Below are 19,596 nucleotides of genomic sequence, written 5' to 3' on the forward strand. Positions count from 1 at the left end.
TGGTGAACCTAAGCTTGGGGATTTCAGTATTACCGAGTCTTCATTTTCCATGGTTTGAGGGTTTATGGTTACTTAAATACTAAATAATTGACAATGACAGAGAATATTTAGAGATAAAAAAAAACAATGATAGTTGAGTGTGTTCCAATAACAACAAAGTCAAAAGTAGATGAATGACACTTAGTGAATGGCTTTAACACTAGAATCCCTGAAGCCTACAAAAAAACTCGTAATTCCAGGCCACCTTAAATTCCTTTGCACTTCTCCATTAGCATGTTTTGTTTTGTAAATGTGTTGATCAGCACAAGCAGCAAGCAGCCTGTTATCCCATCCTCCCCCACCGCTGGAGCTCGCAACACGGGCAAAAAATTCTCTCAGCTCAAGTCTGTTTATCTGGGTGAGAAGTGCCTGGAATTGTATAGAGTAAATAATATATCATGATTTGGAACACATGCATTTCATGTGTGTTCTATGTAAATGTAGGATGAAAGGAAATGCGAGAAATGAAAGAAATGTTATAGTACTAACAACAAAATTTTGATATGAAGTGTATAATGTGTGAACACTGAAGTCCAAATGTCAAATAAACACTTTCACAAAAACTACATGTATAACAAAATAAGTGTGCTTTTATTCAAGAATTTAACTGATACAACCGCTTGGGTGGTGCAATGGTAAGAACTGTTAACTCATAATCAAGAGGTTACAGGTTCGATTCCGGCCACTTCCCAGAATCAACGTTTTGAGTAGTGAGCTGCTCTTATTGTTACTATTATACAATAAAAACACACATTTGATTTGAGTCTCTACATTTATGGTACTTGTAAAGGTTGGCATTTTTTGTTTTTTTTAATCAGTCTTATTCTCTCAGTCACGTTCACACTCCCCCTGATCTGACACTGCTGTTTTCAAATAAAGACGGGCTATAACACAGGTGAACTCAGATGAGGATGATGGTTCTACATTGGAGAAGGAGAACAGAAGCCCTCCCTGCAAGAAACGCCCAGTCGTGCATAAGAACAACGCAGCTGCACCAGGAGAAAAGGCGAAAAATAGCAACGTTTGGATGCAGCAAGAGGTCAGTTGTCATCCTGCCAGTCAGTCTGCCCCACAAGTGACATTCAATGAAACAGTAGGGCTTACAGAGCTCGCCAAGGTATCATGGAAAGTTCTGTTTGTGGTTATATTTTGTGATGGTCTTTATATGAAAAACATTTATATATTACTTTTATAAAAGCCACATTGAATGTTGCTTACCTATATTTATTTACTTTTTTCGTAGGCTTTATGGATTCTGGTGTTCATGTCCTAAACTCTACAAATATCTTTAGCAGAAAAAGTTGAAATTTCATTTTTAACTCTTTGCTTGAATGGTTTTACAATTTTGTTTTACTTTTTGGTCTTCTGTTTCTTGTAAGGACTCACTGAAATGAGGCACAGAACAGGTCTGCTCACAAAACAATGAAGCAGTTGACAGTTCACACTCTGATAAGTCACAGGTAACACACGACACATCAGTATGAAGAGCAAACTAGCAGCAGGTGCCTACCTGTATTCTTGGTCTGGCTGTAGACCCTCAATTACATAGTTCGTCACATTTTCAACTGTAATTTGACAGTCACCAAGTTCAATGACATAAGATGTGATTTCTGAGCCGTTAGGGCAAGGCTCTTCCCATTTTAATGCAAGGCACGTTGAAGGGGAGAAAAGAATCGCATCCGAATGATAATCCTCTACAACAAATAGCACAGGCACCATACCAGGAACTGAGGCAGGCGTACAGCAGCTTACAATTTCACTGTAGGGCCCAACACCTGCTTGGTTAGCTGCCTGCAATTTACAAAAAAACAAAACACAAAGCACAAGTGTTAAGTACATTTTCATTGGGCTTTAGTATTGAGCAGTCTGCCTTAAAAGAGAAAGACAAGTGGACCCACATTATTTTTATGCATTCAAAAAACAGACAAAATGAAACAGCCAAAATATATCCATGCACAGTTTTACATATAGATAACAAGAAAAAAAATCCAACACAAAGCTGAAATTCTAAAACGTTACATAATAGCTTAGTTTAAAGATTTTTTGAATTGATGTAATTTGAATGTAAATCTCATAGCTGAAATAAAATTACTGTCACTTCTCTTCAGAAAATTATAAATTGAGAATGTACTTTTAGACCCGTACACATGACTGCTTTGAAATAATTCAAGGAAGAACACATAAATTGATTCAGTAACCTTTTTCTACATTCTAGAACCTTATATTATATTTTCACTTAGCTTTCCTTGGAGGAAGAACTCTTGAGTTTCCATGTTTTAAATAAACAGGAAGATTACATAACTTCTGTTCAATTCAAGAATTAAAACTTCACCTAGCATCTGAAATGTAACCATCTCTGCAAGAGGGAGTGACATTATTATAAATTAAGACGAATTACAGTTTCAGTGTGTATAGGTTTGTGAGCTAATCTTTTAAAAACGGTATCAGAAAGTTGGGGCATGGCAACAGATGGCGATAATCCTTGAGGGCCTGTAAACAACAGTGTGGACAGATTGTTAGCGACCACTTACTCCTTTATTTCACCCTTCTTCCTTCTAACTAACTTGATTCGAGGGCGAAAACACAAGCAATTGTCAAAAAGAATAAGCTTGATAATTGTTACTGAACTTACATAAAACATAAGAAGGAGTATAAACTAATGTCAAAGGAGATTAAATGAAATATTTTTGAGTGATACATTAATGGCATGAGCCATTATTTTCCTTGGTTCTGACTGTCATGCTTCAATTTCCTTGAAATTGTTGCCTGTAATGGTGACAAGCTTGTTATTTTTGTTTTAATGGCAAACAAAGAAACAGCCTTTAAGGAGTCAAACAAACAGGTACTTATTTCAGTTATAAAAAAATGGACACTGTTTTAATTTTCTTTTTAAATGTAGGTTTTAAATCACTTTAAATATTATTATATTTAAATATTTAAATCACTTTAAGTATTATTATATCCATGTATCCATTCATTTTGCAAATTTGCTGACTCCCATAGAGTCATGTAGGGGTGAAGCCTATCTCAGCAGCACCTAGCTCCTAGTAGGAAAGAACACTGGACAGAGTGGCAGACCATCATAAAGACCGCCACTTACATAAGACCAGTTCAGAGAAGAAAACCAGCCTACTTTATAATATATATTACAGCCATAATATAGCCATAAGGACTTGATCTTAATCATCATGCCTCTGGCCCAGGGGTGGGCAATGTTGGTCCTGGAGAGCCGCAGTGGCTGCAGGTTTTTGTTCCAACCCAGTTTCTTAATGAGTAGTTAATTATTGCTGATGAAGCAGTTATTGCTTAAGTGACATTTTGATGTTTCATTTTAGTGGTCTGGCTTGTTAAGGTTCCCCACCCTTAATTGCTTATTTCAATCTTAAACAGCTACATTCACTGTTTAATAATTCCTTATTAGAAATAAGATGTAAATGACAAAGCAGCCAGCAGTTCTCCATCTAACTTGTTTCAATTTACATCTCTGTGCATTCATCATGCACTGTTTGATTTAATACAACACTTAATAGAAAAATGTGACAGACTGAAAATCAAACATTCTAGGATTGAAATCATTTGAATGACAACCTGTAGTTAGGATGTAGCGGGTTGGATAATGGATGGATGACATCCTCGCAAAGGAAAAAAATCTGTGATATAAGAACCTTACATTGCAGACTAGTAAGCCATAAAATTAAATAAAGTCTGAGATTGGCAAGGATTGGTTTCTAATTAAGCAATTGGGATGGAATGAAAACCTGTAGCCACTGTGGCTCTCCAGGACCGACATTGCCCACCCCCTGCTCTAGCCAAACTGAAGTTTAGCTTGATGTTTTCTTTATGTGATTTTATGAAAAAAACAAAAAAAAAACCAGTTGGTATCTTGGTACTCTGTAATGCTGCAATACTGTGAACAGCTAAAACAAAGAAAAACCCAAGTGAACTATTACAGTTAAAATGCTTACTTGCAGAAAACAAAAAAAAAAGAAAATTACAAAAACATTTTCAGTATCAATGCATTGGATGTTTTGAATTAATTATGTGACTGAAAGGCCCTACAAGCTTTTACAAAATGAAAAAGGGCTAATTTGTCAGAATGCGTATAGTTTGCAAATCCTCATCTAATAAAAGACTTTTGTTTATCTGCCCACCTGCAATCGACAGCAATAATGTGTTGCAGCATCAAGTCCTGTGATTTCATACTGTGTGTCTGTACCGCGGTAAATTAGCTCCAATGACGCCTCGTCTCTGCTCCATTCCAGTCTGTACTCTGCAATGTCGGCTCCTGAGTTGTCCGGACTCTGCAAAGTGAAATAAGCAGCAGCTACAAGTTTAAAGCTTCTCTAACAAACTGAAAAATCAGCTTCTTCATCACCATAAACATTCAAACTTTAATAATCACACTGGCTCTGAGAACTATCACCACTTATGATGCAAAAAAATACTAATGATTAGCACAGTACCTTGATTTATGACTTTTTAATTAAAAACATCTTTTATCAAAGTATATCTTTCATATATTGTCTTTAGAGCTTAACTTGACCTTGAATGGACAATAAATACTAGACCTTCCTACAAACTATGCTGTGTTTTCCCTCCATTTAAAATACAATTTCTTTTTCACATTTACAGCAACTCTGTTTAGTTATGAACACAATGCAAACCTATTAACTACTTACCTCCCAGCTAGCAAGAACACAGGATGCAGACAGGAGAGTTAGACATGGTGCCCTCCACTGGCCAGGAGGCCCAGCTGCAGTAGTTACTTCTATCGCATCAGAATACGGACCATGCTGCATATGGTAAGTGTGAAGCAAAACAATTGACACAAACAGAAGGAAATTATAAATAAGCCATCAGTACTTTAATTTAAATATATTAATGACAAATTAAAATGGCATTATTAGTCACTGCTTATATATATATATATATATATATATATATATATATATATATATATATATATACCCTCAAGTTTCTGTAAAGTTTTAATTTCCCTCTGGGACAAAGAAAGAAAGAAAGAAAGAAAGAAAGAAAGAAAGAAAGAAAGAAAGAAAGAAAGAAAGAAAGAAAGAAAGAAAGAAAGAAAGAAAGAATCTATCTATCTATCTATCTATCTATCTATCTATCTATCTATCTATCTATCTATCTATCTATCTATCTATCTATCTATCTATCTATCTATCTATCTATCTTAGCTTGCACTGTTCTCTTTTGATTGTGTACCAGTGACTTAAATTGACCCTCACCAACAAAAAAGGTTTCAGAAGATGAGATGAGGTCTAGATGCAGTGGGAAAATGTTTTTGAAGATTATGCACTATTGGATGCTCACAGTAACAGGATTAAAATTATATAATTATGACAGAAATTTTAATTTCTTGTTTGATCTTACTTAAACTGTAATTTTATCAGAAAGGTTAACCACAAAATCAATGCAGATACAACTTACAAACCTTTTTCTTTATTTTCTTTATAAATATGCTCTTTCAAAATGTAACAAAATTCAGTGGACATAAGTATTGCACAGGTCATCTTCTCATCTTTTCACTTACAAACTGAACCTACCCCTGCATCGTTGGCAGCCCTGACTCTAAAACTGTAAGTGGTTCCAGGCAGGAGGCTGCTGACTGTACATTCTAAATTGGGACCGTCGTACACCACTAAAGCTTCTTTATCCGTCTCACTCATTTCCAGATAGTATGTTGTCACATCGCAAGCTCCATCTTCTGTGGATGGACTATCTGAAAAAACAATGAAAAAGACATCATGAAGTTTTGATTTTCACACATAAAATGTTTCTAGTGATGAAGTTAAAGCACTGAATAAGCCACAACATTTATTTTTTAAAAGAAGAACAGACGAATTGATATTGTCAGAGCAGTTTGTGAAAGTTATTGTCCATCAGTAACATAAATAATCAAAATCCATTTGCTGTGAAATGAGTATATCTGAAGACATATATTCAGAAAGACAGCTTTTTAATATCTATCTCAGTAAATGGTTGGGTGGACAGATTACTGACTAGAGGTTTACCGTTGCCAGTCAGCTCATACTTCACACCAACCAGGAACAGTAAAACTGTGAGCCTTTATTAGACTTAAGTTTACTCCTGCGATTGTCCAGTGATGTGCACAATTTATTCCCTCATTCACGGTCTAGTCATCAAAATGCAGTGAGTTTATTAGAACGGTGCTTTTAGGCTTTAAGCAGAGAAAGCCCTCAATGCTCAATATTTGCATATTTTTTATTCTTTTGGGGGCTTTAGGTTGATAACCAACACGTTTTGCGTTTATCATTGTAAGATATATAATCAGCTAAAGTCAATTAAGTTTGATGAAACATTTGCTCCTCAGACAGAGAAGACAAATACCAGGTATATGAATTTCTGAGACAGCAAGCTTCATGGATGTTCAGAATCCAATTGTAAAATATTACAACATGGATGGAATTGCTGACAGCACAAAAAAGAAAACCATATTGGAAAAAAAAATGTGAATGCAATCAATTTTTCTAACAGAGAAGCTGTGATCATTTTTTCAATTTTAAATTCATCTTATAAAGAAAGCCACACATTTCTAAAATCTGAGCATTTAATTATTCAAGAACATAGTTTTCTGGTTATGTTGTAATTCATGAAAAAAAGGGGGAGCAGTTACGGGAAAGCATTACTTGGACAGTTTACCTATATATTTCACGAGAGCATAAGTGCAAAATGTTGGCTTCAGCTGAAAATTACTCATGGTTGTGAATGCTTAATTTTTAACTTCACCTCATAAAAAAGAGTCTGCCTAAGATATGTTGCTGCAATGGCCAATAAAGATTACTAGAAGCTTCCTTCTGACAAAACCCAGGGCTTTAGTAGTACTTGTGTAGCACAGGGCAGACGGACAGCATGGACAGCCATGAGTTAATTTGACCCTTAATCCATTGTGCTGAAAGGGAGCAGACATTGGTGTTCTTGTTTGGCAGGGTACAAAGTGATTGACTGTCTCTGGCAGTGCATCAGTTTACTGGGTTATGTAACATGCTGACCGTGGTACTGTTAAATCATAGGACGCTTCATGTTAAGGGAGAAGGCACTGCAAGGTTTCTCCACTTCCTGCGTCTACTACAGCCACGGGGTTTCAGCTTTTGCCTCAGTTATTAACATTTAAATTTGGACCATCAGACACTGGAATAAAATAAGCTTTCTCAAGCTGGAGAGAGGTAAGTATCTAAACCGAACCACGTGCTGCTATTTTCCTCCTCAGTGGTAGAAAAGTCCATGAACCATCATCTTAATTTAAAACAGGCAAGGCTCAAAAATAGTTATACAGGGTGAGCCAAAATGATGTTCCACATTTCTCAAGGTCACTGCGCGAGGTAGAGGCAGCAGAGTGGGTTGGGGCGGGGGGTACTTTGATAGGCGATCCTTTGTAGTTTTCAGTCGACAACATGCCTTGGTCCGGTGTGCACTGTGCTTTCAGTGTCGAATCGTTCTTCAAAAACAACGAATCCATCATCACTGCGCAACGCGCCTTTCTGAACGCACTTCAGCATTCCTTCTAACGGGGACGTCCAGAATTGGAAAACAATTCTTAAGTGAGTGACTAAATTTAGACAGATGGGTACAACATTGAACAGAAAATCTCCAGGCTGTCCATGAACTGTACAAATGCCTAAAAACATCCAAGCTATAACAGCATCAATTTTGCAGTCTCCTAGACGTTTCTTCCTTTGGCATTTCCAACACGTCTTTGAGGAGGATTTTGCACACTGACCTTCATTTTCATCCATACAAAATGATGGTGGTGCAGGAACTCACTGAGAGAGACTAGGAGAGTCATAGAGAGTTGTGCGCGAACATTCTGCAAACCGTTCATCGAGATGCCATCGTCATGTGCAGCGACATGGCACATTTCCATTTGAATGGTTGCGTAAATAAGCAATACATTTGCTATTGGGCTGAAAACAACCCTCGTGAGCTTCATCAGAGACCCCTGCAAAGTGAGCGTGTTACAGTTTGGTGTGCTGCTGCAGAATTTGCCATTGTGGCATTGGTACTTTTGTGAGGTGGGCGAGTAACGGTAACCGTCACTTAAGAACGTTATATCGAAATTCTAGAGGACTTTTTGCCAGTTACTGTAATCTGAACATCCTTGGAAATATGACACAAAACTGCAGTACCTTGAGAAACAAAAGAATCAAGCAAACATATGAAAATCAACTTGCAGATTCCACCCAGTTAATGGCTTTACTGAGATCTGAACTCTGAAGCAGGGCTCTGTAGCACACAGCAATGGTGCTAACCACTGTTTCTCTGCTTTGCTAAAGTACCAAGTTGCTTTTACACAATGTAGCATGAAACTAAAAACTCATCCTGGTTAGTACTGAGTATAAAAAAAAAGTTTAAATCCAGTTTGAAAGCTCCTTATGCATAAACACTAAGAAGAATGAACATACATTAAGAATATATTTTAAATAAGAATATAAGCAGAGGAGACCATTCAACCCATCAAACTCACTTGTTTAGTTAATAGCTAAGCTGTCCCAATATATAATCTAATTACTTCTTAAAGTATGTGAAGGTTTCTGCTTCTACTCTTTGAGTAAAAAAAGTGCTTCCCGGCTTCAGGCTTAAATGCACTTCTCCTTAATTTCGAATGGTGTCCCCAAGTACGTGATTCACCCTTATTCCGAAAGAATTCTGCAGGATCTACTTCATCAAAACCTTTGACAGTTTTGAAGACATGGATTAGGTCCCCATGTAGATGCCTCTAATCCCACATGACTTGGCTGAAAAATAAATCACGGACTGCTGTTTCTCATCCTAAACGCAGACTGTAGAGATGAGGTACATAAATAAACAGGATGTTCTGCTAATAACACGAATTGCAATTTTTTAAAATCTCCTTTCTTCAAAAACATGGAGTGCTTCTGGAGAATTGGGCAATCCAATATGTGCTAACTATGCACACAGTTTTAAAAGAAAGTCAGTGAAGGCAAATAAATTGACTGAACAAAAAAGAAAAAAAAACAATGAGGCTTAATAAAAGTTCTGAAATGCTGACACAGAACTGCATGGGAGCCTTCCAGCTTGGTAACTGTGGATTTGAGTAAGTCTTAGGTTCAAGTATGGGTGAGCTACATTTCATCCATGGCCTCAGTTTAACACTTTATTTTTGGCACAGTAGAAGAAAACATTTGATTTTCAAATCCAGAGATGAAGAAGGGTTTAAGCATACAGTTTTCAACTGGAGAAGTCATTTATTCAATCACTCTTTGTAAGATGAGAGACCCTTATTGCTGTATCACACAATTTGTGAGACATGCACAATAAGACAGCTTGCCGCGAGGCCTCTAACTCCTAATTTTTAGCATTTCCTGTCCAGGTAATTTGCTACCAGATAACTGTAGATTGTGTGTTTAAATAGTTTGCCTGGTTATTTAAAGCCAGAGATTAACAAGAAACCATGACTTATGGAGTCTGTCTCCTAATAAACTCAGTATCTCAAAGCAATATCGAAAGAATCAGCTAGTTAGGATAATATGTAGAGCATGCACCAGACATATTGATGCACTTTTTTGATTCTTTACTTTGTTTTACTGAATTTATTTAGTTACAGTAAGTAACTGAAGTAGCATATTTCTCCCTAGTTTAACAATCATAATTTTATCTATGCAGATGCATAACCTCAGTTTGTTATTATATTTAATTGTAAGTTAAACAAGGCAATTTCAATACAGTATTTTAAATACAAAGTCATTTTCATAGAAAATAACTTCCAAAAAAGTACCAGCGGCACATTTAATCTCTTTATTGTATTATACTGGTGGTATGTTTGGGTCATATACTGTTTGCCAAAAATATATCCATATTTCCACACAAAGGAAAGGATTAAAACCTGAATGAAGAATGGCATGTCTTACCCCACTGCAAGTGAACTTCTTTGTGTTTGGGCTTTCCAACAACTCGGGGTGGCTGACATGGCCCTGGTGCCACATTGAATGTGCGAACAAGCAGGCTCTCAGAACACTAGGATAGAAAGAGACAAGCATGTTAACCGTCTGTGTAAGATAAAGGGAATCTGACATTGTGAAACTTGAGTGCACGTTCTGAGTGTTAGAGCCGGCCAGGGCCTGCAGCTGATATGTAATGGATCCCCTCAAAATACAGCTTGCATAGTCATTTGGTTAAATATTAAGTTCATCAAGGCAATCCAGGCTACGATTCTGAGTAAGACTTTAAACAGCTATCAGACAAAGTCGAGTAAAATCATGTATGTATGAAGTGGTGAGGCGGCCTTCTGCTGTTATGCACCTAAAATCTGGAATAGCTTGCCAATAGGAATTCGCCAGGCTAATACGGTGGAACACTTCAAAAAAACTGCTAAAAACTCATTATTTTAACATGGCTTTCTCATAGCTTCATCTTAGTTAAATCCTGATGCTCTGTATATTCAGTTAATTATCATTATTATTCATGGTGGCTTCAAAATCTATACTAACCCCTACTTTCTCTTCTGTTCTTTTTCTGATTTTCTGTGGTGGCAATCTCCACTACCACCACCTATTCAAAGCACTGTGATGTCCCTACATTGATGGATTAAAAGCCAGAAGTCCACATGACCGTCATCATCAAGTCCTTCCATTAAAACCCAGAATACAATGAGGGCTGATTGAGGTTGGTCTCGTGGCCTGGAATCCTTGCAGATTTTATTTTTTACTCCAGCCGTCTGGAGTTTTTTTTTTGTCCTCCCTGGCCATTGGACCTTACTTTAATACTCTGTTAATTAGTGTTCCCTAATTTTAATTCTTATTTATTTTGTCTTTTTTCTCTTTCTTCATCATGTAAAGCACTTTAAGCTACATTATTTGTATGAAAATGTGCTATATAAATAAATGTTGTTATCTCTTGCATTTAAAATTTACTTAACCTGCATATTTACATCATAAGGGAAGGTTAATGATATAATGATGACATTAGTTTACTGTAGAATGTTAGAGAAACTGGGGTTTTCTTTGTGCTGACATCATTTTTTAAAAAATGTGCTAAAGTAAATCAACAATTACACCAACATCCAGTAAATTTAGAAAGTATTCAGACTCCTTCACCTTCCGCACACATTATTGTGTTGTAGATTAAATTTTAAATGGATTAATTTGCCATTTTTGCCCATCAATCTACACTTAATTACCTATAATGACAAAATTACAGAATTGTTTGAAACTTCTTAAGAATCTAAAACTATTCAGATGCTTTGCTGTGACACTCCAAATTGTGGTCAGGTGCAGCCTGTTTATTTTAATTGTTCTTGAGATGGTTCTAGAACTTGATTGGAGTACACCAGTGGCAAACTGAATTGACTGGACATCATTTAGAAAGGCAAACACCTGTGTATATGAGGTCCCACAATTCACACTGCACGTCAGGACAAAAACCAAGTCACGAAGTCCAAGGGGCTCTTTGTATACCTCTGTGATAAAACTGTGTTGCGGCATGCACTACATCAGGGCAAGGGTATCAAACTATTTATAAAGCTTTCAGGAATAAAGTGGTCTCATGAATTGTTAAATGGAAGGAAACCACCATGACTGTTCCTAGAGTTGGCTGTCTGGCCATATTGAGTATCTGGGAAAGAAGGGTTTTGGTCAGGGAGGTGACCAAGAACTCAATAGTCACTCTAAGAGAGTTTCAGAAGTCATCTGCTGAGAAAGGAGAAAATGTTTGAAAGATGACCATCTCAGAAGCCCATCATCAATCAGACGTTTAAGATTTACAGATACTTCTCTGCTAATGGAGCCTGAGAGGATTGGCCAGGAAGAATGGAATAAACTGTACAAATCCAGGTGTGCAAAGCTTGTTGAGACTTCCTCAAGAAGACTTGAAGCTGTCAAAGGGGACTCTACAAAGCATTGAAATGTATGTAGTGAAATGAAATGAAAATACTTAAATGAATTGAGAGTTTTCCATTTTTTACTTGTAATAAACTTGCAAACCTTTCTGAAAAAAATACTTTCACATCACCCTTACGGGTCAGAGTGCAGATTGATGGGCAAAATGGCAAATTTATTGATTTAAAATTAAATCTACAACACAATACACCACAAAATGTGAAGGGGTCTGAATACAGTTTACATTCTACTGTATCCCCCATATTTTCTATTCAGTAAGTCTTATGTGACATGCTGCTCAAGCAGATTTACTAAAATTTGAAATACTGTGAAGCAAACACGTTTTTTAAAAGTTGGTATTTTAGCACCCAAACCTAATGAATGCCTGAGGTTGTGTACTTTCAAAATTTTAAATGCAAATTAAATTTGTAGCAAGATGGAATGAAAAGGTGCTTATGGTAAACCTTCCAGCTAGACAGTATTAAGCTTATAAAACATTCATGAAAGTAAATTAAAGCAGGCTGCTACAGGAAGATATTCCATTAAGATGTGGGCAGATCATACAGTTGTACAATACAGTATTACTTATTCTTTCCTTTGTGTTATTGTGTTTTACAAAAATCTGTCAGACAGCTGCTCTTCTCTCTTATGCTCATTACCTAAAAGGCATTCCAGTCAGCCTCTGTCTGTTCTCATAACAAATCTTGCAATTCAAATTCCACTTTGGTTTAAGCCTGGCCAGATGCTTGGATCACATACAAGGTACTAACTGAAAATCACCACCCTGAGATCTGGCACAGAAGGGAGTCCCAGTTCAGATGTGAGGTTTTCAGGTTTATTACTGGAACTCCAATAGAGGGGTCAAAGTTAGAAATGTTTCTCAAGTGTTGCCCTGTCTGAAACATAGACCTTCTGAAAAAAAAACAAAAAAAAAACGTATATACTCACATATAAGTCGGGTCTTGAAACCAGAAAAATTGATCATAAAATCAGACCCTGACTTATGCGCCCATTCAAAAATGTGACTCTTAATTTTTTTTTTTTTTTTACATTTTCTTGCCTCCTTCAATCTCGCACCAGTTTCTCAGGCACATCGAAGTTTGTTACAGCAGCGCAGTTACCAATTTCTTTCGCTGCTTCAACGATGTTTAATTTAAAACCAGCTTCATATTTTCTTCTGATTGAACGCTCCATCATAGATAAGGGATGCTCTTACGATAAATGTGTATGAGGATATGAGATACAAAAGACACAAATCAGTGCAAACGTTGCTTCAGAATAGTTCCGGTATTACCGTGTGGTCATGTAGGCACAATAGAGACAGACAGAGAGAGAGGGGTTAGGAGCACGCACTGATACAGCACATTGCCGCACCCACAAAGAAAGGAAAGGCAGTATGCTGCATGGTTACTCTCTCAGGTGGGCGTTAGCATATCATAATTCCTTGTGCCAATAGCGTGATTTTTCCACATTCGACTTTATGACCGACATTATAAAATACCAGAAATTATATTGTAAAATGAAGTCCTGACTTATCCGCAGGAGAACTTATCCATGAGTATATACGGTAATTTCTCTTAGGATTTGTAATGTGCGCATGCTCCTCTGTCATATTGAAACCGTGATTCTCTATGCCATGAAGCCCAAAGAGAATGTCTAAGACACACAAATAGGTCTCTGAGTTTGGTGGAGAGGAGCTGACTAGCTAGACAAAAGAATTTTAGTAACACTAGGAAAAATGAGCATGAGATGACCTCACTAATATTCTAATAAATGGAGTATTGTCTAGGCGGGTTGTTATCAAAGTAGAGGAAAAGTTATAATCAGCTTTGGAGATGGAGAGATGAGGGCATTTTATAAGAAAATATCCTCTTTCTGAGAGCAGTTTCATTAGTCTTTGAGAAAAAGTCCTCAGGTAGGATCCTAAATAGGGAGCAAGATCTTGAAAAAGCAACACAAATTCTGGCCTGCTCATGGAACAATAGACTTACTTTTTGATCCTTTCAGTGTCATTGGGGAAACATGGGATTCCATCAATGAATTGACAAAGAGAAACTGACCATGCACTCTTGATAATAATTTCAATGAGTGCTGTTTTTTTCCTCCAAGTTCCAAACTCCATGACCATTTGGTATCTACTGAACAGAACATGAAGGTAAAGTTGAGGTTTCGAGAATATCAGATATGGGGAGCTATGCCACTTGGTAATGAGGTTATCTTTTAAGCTTTTAATACAAACTGTGATGAAAATGATGTGAGTGAGGCAGATTAAAATTATCATCTCCAAGTTCCAAATAATGGATCTCTCCCGTGGGTTGCTTGCTCCACATCACATCACATCATGAGAAATATGCTATCTGTAGTTGAAGAATGTAAGTACATTTGGGTTTGTTCATTATAGAGGGCAGGGTAAATAATAAGACTGGTCATCTGACAGGGCAGAAGGTACAGTGCAGCCATTTTACTAACAGACTGCAGGGGTGAAGTGAGATGTAAGCTTGTCATTCTACCAGATAGTCCTTGTGTCTGTCTTTGTGTCACAGACTGACAGTACTGACAAAAAGGAAAAGAAAGTAGGCTGAGATAAGTTTTCACAGTAGAAATTTAAACAGTCACTGTTCTCAAGGACGTGGTGTGTCATCTGAGGTGCAACAACAACAAAATTTATTTATATAGCATATTTTCTTAAAATTATGATGTAGCTCAAAGTGCTTTACAGGGTAAAGAAAAAGAAAAAAAAGACAAAATATAAAAAAAAATTAGGCAACACTAATTAACATAGAATAAAAGTAAGCTCCGATGGCCAGGGAGGACAGAAAAAACAAACAAAAAAAAAAAACTCCAGACGGCTAGAGAAGAAAACAAAATCTGCAGGGGTTCCAGGCCATGAGACGACCTAGCCCACTCTAGGCATTCTACCTAACATAAATGATCTCAGTTAGTCCTCAAATGCATTACTTTGTATATTTGGATCACCAGGTTGGTGTTCAACTAGAAGTGTAGCAGGTAAGGTACATTGTGATGCGATTCTGGAGGTAGAAAGAGAGCAGGCTAGAGGGGGCTTCACAGGGACAAGTGGTCTACACAATAAGTGGATGGATTTTTAAATACCTATCTATAGTATCTCACTGCAATTTTTGCTGTAGGGATTGCTTTTCTAGTGTTATAACAGAAGACTGCCTTTTTGATTCTACAGAAAGTGGCGATGGGGTTACTGTTGTAGCTTAAATTAAAACTGTCTTTATGGTATTTTTTCCATTATGTATAATAAATATATGGTACTTGGTAATATATGGTTTTTGAAAGCACCTTATTATCACATAACAGGCAGGTATGAGTCGTTCTAAATGTATCATATTTCAGTTTATTACCACTTTGTAACTAACAAAGTTGCATTCTAGCTGAAAATTATTTTATGTATATACTATAGCAAATTTTGATTTATAAACCCAGGATACTGTGAACATCTTCAAATGCAGAACAATACAAAAAAGAAATCAAATAAAACAAAAGCAGACACATACATAGATTATTGATTGATTGTATTTATATGTGGAAGCAACTAAAAGCAAACAGGATGTCCTTACCTCAGGTCACAATTCACATCACTCTTCCAAAAGCTGAAAATCTACGTCACTTAAAAATCTTACCGTGTAAGGGCTTAGTTTTATAGCTTTACAGCCATTTTGGTAATAAAAAAGAGAAACAAAAAGGGAGCACAGGCTCTGGACTTTACCTGGCTGTGTCCTCCAGTGCTGATACAGCAAGCTCGTAGTCGATACAAAGTGCCTGGTTTCAAGTGGTCACACACATGCTCTGTTGCTGATCCGCTGTATGCCACATCCCACTGGTTGGCTTTCATAGGGAGAAGAAATATTACATTTTCATGTATTCTCAAATGTTTTTCATTTGGAAAGTCCTGCATGTAAGCCAAGTCAAGCTTATCTTGTCAGCAGCCCAGCACCATAAAAAATGACACACCACTATAATCTGCAAATCTTTCTCATATTCAGAACAAATTATAATTTTGCATTATTTTTATGATGCACTGTAATAATTTATTTGCCAAAAAAAAATCCTTGGTGTATACATTTACAGTGCTTACATGTTGGTTCAAAGAATTTTTAAGCACTATCACGTATCTATTTTGATTTTTCTTTTTTTTTGTATATTACTTATTCCATGTACCTGTAATGTGTAGTGGTAGATGAGAAAGTTTTTTAATCTCACGTTCTCATGCAGAACGAAAGAAAAGAATTTATAATGTAAGGGAAAGCAACGATGACCATTTTCAGTTGAAAGGCAATCAATGTAAAAAACATCACTGAAAAAGGGAATATATTTTTTTAAATAATTTGTGTTGGGCGGCACAGTGGTGCAGTGGGTAGCGCTGCTGCCTCGCAGTTGGGAGACCTGGGGACCTGGGTTCGCTTGTGGTTCCTCCCTGTGTGGAGTTTGCATGTTCTCCCCGTGTCTGCGTGGGTTTCCTCCGGGCGCTCCGGTTTCCTCCCACAGTCCAAAGACATGCAGTTTAGGTGGATTGGCGATTCTAAATTGGCCCTAGTGTATGCTTGGTATGTGGGTGCGTTTGTGTGTGTCCCTGCGGTGGGTTGGCACCCTGCCCGGGATTGGTTCCTGCCTTGTGCCCTGTGTTGCTGGGATTGGCTCCAGCAGACCCCCGTGACCCTGTGTTCGGAATCAGCGGGTTGGAAAATGGATGGATGGATGGATAACTTGTGTTGAATAATCATTATATCTGTTATCCATTTATATGCTCAAAACGTGCAAAATGTGTCAATTTTTGCTAAAATAGTTTTTAAAACTTACTTCTGGAATACCAAGCATAGACAATCAACAGAAAAGGCACATTTCCACAATAAAGTACTTTTGAGTTGAAGATCCACCTTAAGAATGCTGCCTTCAGTTTTAAATGCACTGTATTGTGGGAATGTGGCTTTTTGTCCTTTATGCAGCATTTACTGGATGTATTAATAGCATTTTAGCACAAAATGCACATATTATTTTGCACCAGCAAAGGCGCACTGCACGATAACGTGCACTGAATGCACTTGACTTGAGCATTCATAGTTTTCATACTCTTTCTCTGTACGTTTAGAATTCGTTTGCTCAGAGGTTCTCCTGAGCAGCTCTTCTTTTCTCCACACTAGCGGCCCACTTCTTCTCTTCTTTTGTTGGCATCTTTTCGCGTTAATTAAAACTGATTAAGTCATCGTTTGTGTTGTGTGTTGGCCACTGCCGAGAGTTAATTCTACAATAAAATAAAATAAAAATAAAAAAAAGAGGAATAACCTTGGAGGTCAATCATCACCCCGAAAGCGGATAGTAGACTTCACGTAGTATATGTGTATCAAATTTCAGGTCAATAGGTCAAATGGTTTGAGAGTTACAGGTGATTTAAAATCCTGGACAGACAAACGAACAGCCACCATAGCGTATTGTATATAAAGATGTTCTGAGAATGCAAATGGATAATGGACATGTGGATTATGAGACATGAGTTATGTGCATTTTTCTTTCTTGTTTCTATAGATGTTTTCACACCGTTTGCCTTTGTCCAGAGTTGGTCATCAGTGAATTCTGTTCTTTCTCATGTCCTTGCTCCATGAAAACACAAGACTATTTTTTTTTCCTTGGCCACTAATACAAATTACAAGGGGTAAAGAATTATATATATATATATATATATATATATATATATATATATATATATATATATATATATATATATATATACCCAAAACTCAGTTTTGGGTGGAATATTACTTTAAGACATTTTTCGACTTTTCTAATTCAATCAAAATACAATTTTAGCCAAATGTTTAAATTAGTGGCACACCATGACATGTAAAAAGAAATCAATCATTTGAGAATTCCTGCATGTTAAGAAAGGTGTTTCTTCTAGCTGTAGTTAAGTCAAAAATTTAAACTGCTCCGGTAACAAGTTATTTTATAAATACAGCACAGTAAAATGCTGCCATGAGTTTACCATCACTGTTCCCTTCTGATATTTCCAAAAGGTATGTAAGGATTTCCGAACCACCATTGTCTTGTGGGGGATCTGTAATATAAAAGAATGGTTTAAAAAGTTTTTATTTTGTTATTATTTTTAAACAATGTTTAAAACTAAAGGTTTCTAAAGTTACTCTCTTGCTTTCCTGCAAAAATGCATGTAAAGGTACTGCTGCATATGAAATAAAAATTCTACTGATGGAGTATAATTTGAAGTAGCTATGCTCCGTGTGCTCATGACAAATCAGACCTGCATCTCAAGTAATAAAAAAAATGAACCGTGTGTACACAGATATAGACTAACAGTGTACACTTCCATATTCTAGCTTGCTTACTTTACTACTATCTCACGGGGGCTAAAGCCTTTTCAATAAGTAACACCAGTGGAGGACACCCAATCCATTGTAGGGTACACTTGCCCACTCTGACTCATTCACAACAGGTCCAGTTTAGAATTAGCCTAATGTACACATTTCTGGGAGAAATTAATTAAAGGATGAGCAAAAATAAAAAGTGCAAATGTAAAATAAATCCCACAATAACAAAAAACAGCTGATAAAGCAGACTCCACCAGAGTGGTTAGCTTACCCCACTTAACACAAAAGCTGTGGGATGTGATGGCGCCCTTGATACAAGGACTAGAAGGGGGTCCGGGTCTGTCTGGGCTGGTGGTGCAAACGAGAACTTCACTGGGGTTGCTTCTCCCTTCCACATTGGAGGCAATGAGCTAAAAAGGAGAACAGAGATCAAAGAATGAGAAGAGCGATCCCTCTGATAAAAGGTCACAGAGTGTTAATGAGGCAATGATATAAGCACATGTCCTAGACAGGCCTGTTCCATGAAGTACGCATTTCTTAACGTGACATGGCAAAAGTTATTACAAGACAAATCAAACAAGTTTCATCATAACAGCAAACATTTCCACACCAACAACAATTAACACTGCCAACCACTCTCATTTGCATGTTTTGAAAAATGCAACAGGCTGCAGTAGAAGGTTCTAAGTCAAGCACTGCTTCTGAAGGGGAAGTTACATCATTACATCTACAATGATTTAAATTGAGGTTCAAACTACTTTCTTGGGTTGGAAGCAATTTTATTTTTTTTGTCAAATAAATAAGTCTACACCTCATTGGCATAACTTGCTACATAGAAATGAGGGATGGAAAAATGATCACTTACATCACAAAGTACCCGCTATAATGAAACTGCATTAAACTGCTGCCTTCTTAATCTTTTCTATTTAAGCTACCAAATAAGAGCTGCTTGTCTAATGAGACTTCAAATTACTAATCACAATCATAAGTATATGAACTTAGTAGAAGCAAGAACTGAAAACAACTTGCTAGTTTGAGGTCCTCATATTTCCAGACTGAATTCAACTGCTCTCTCAGAACTACATGACCTAAACCAGGGGTCCTCAATCACGGTCCTGGAGGGCCACAGTGGCTACTGGTTTTTATTCCAACTAGTTGCCTAATTAGAAAGCAGTCCATGCTGATAATGAAACTTGGTATTGAACTGTTTGGCTTGTTAATGCTCCGCTGTGGCAACCCTAACGGGAGCAGCCGGAAGAAGAAGAAGAAGAAGCAGCAGAAGAAGAAGAAGAAGAAGAATGCTTGCATTCATCCAAGAGCAATTTTAATTGCAC

The 19,596-nt window shown here is 37.0% G+C and overlaps 1 protein-coding gene across 2 annotated transcripts in view; it reads right to left on the minus strand.

Annotated features, from left to right (window-relative positions):
• fndc3ba (fibronectin type III domain containing 3Ba) overlaps nucleotides 1-19,596 on the minus strand; it is a 532,014-nt gene that overhangs the window by 51,115 nt on the left and 461,303 nt on the right. For both annotated transcript variants that reach the window (XM_028794708.2, XM_051923036.1), the window contains exons 15-22: nucleotides 18,534-18,672; nucleotides 17,923-17,994; nucleotides 15,652-15,770; nucleotides 9,951-10,056; nucleotides 5,607-5,782; nucleotides 4,719-4,832; nucleotides 4,191-4,340; nucleotides 1,550-1,830 (exon numbers count right to left, since the gene is read on the minus strand). In XM_028794708.2, the coding sequence (XP_028650541.2) occupies nucleotides 1,550-1,830; nucleotides 4,191-4,340; nucleotides 4,719-4,832; nucleotides 5,607-5,782; nucleotides 9,951-10,056; nucleotides 15,652-15,770; nucleotides 17,923-17,994; nucleotides 18,534-18,672 (1,157 nt within the window). The remainder of the gene's footprint in view (nucleotides 1-1,549; nucleotides 1,831-4,190; nucleotides 4,341-4,718; nucleotides 4,833-5,606; nucleotides 5,783-9,950; nucleotides 10,057-15,651; nucleotides 15,771-17,922; nucleotides 17,995-18,533; nucleotides 18,673-19,596) is intronic.

This window comes from Erpetoichthys calabaricus, chromosome 2 (genome assembly GCF_900747795.2).
Source record: "Erpetoichthys calabaricus chromosome 2, fErpCal1.3, whole genome shotgun sequence".
NCBI lineage: Eukaryota > Metazoa > Chordata > Cladistia > Polypteriformes > Polypteridae > Erpetoichthys > Erpetoichthys calabaricus.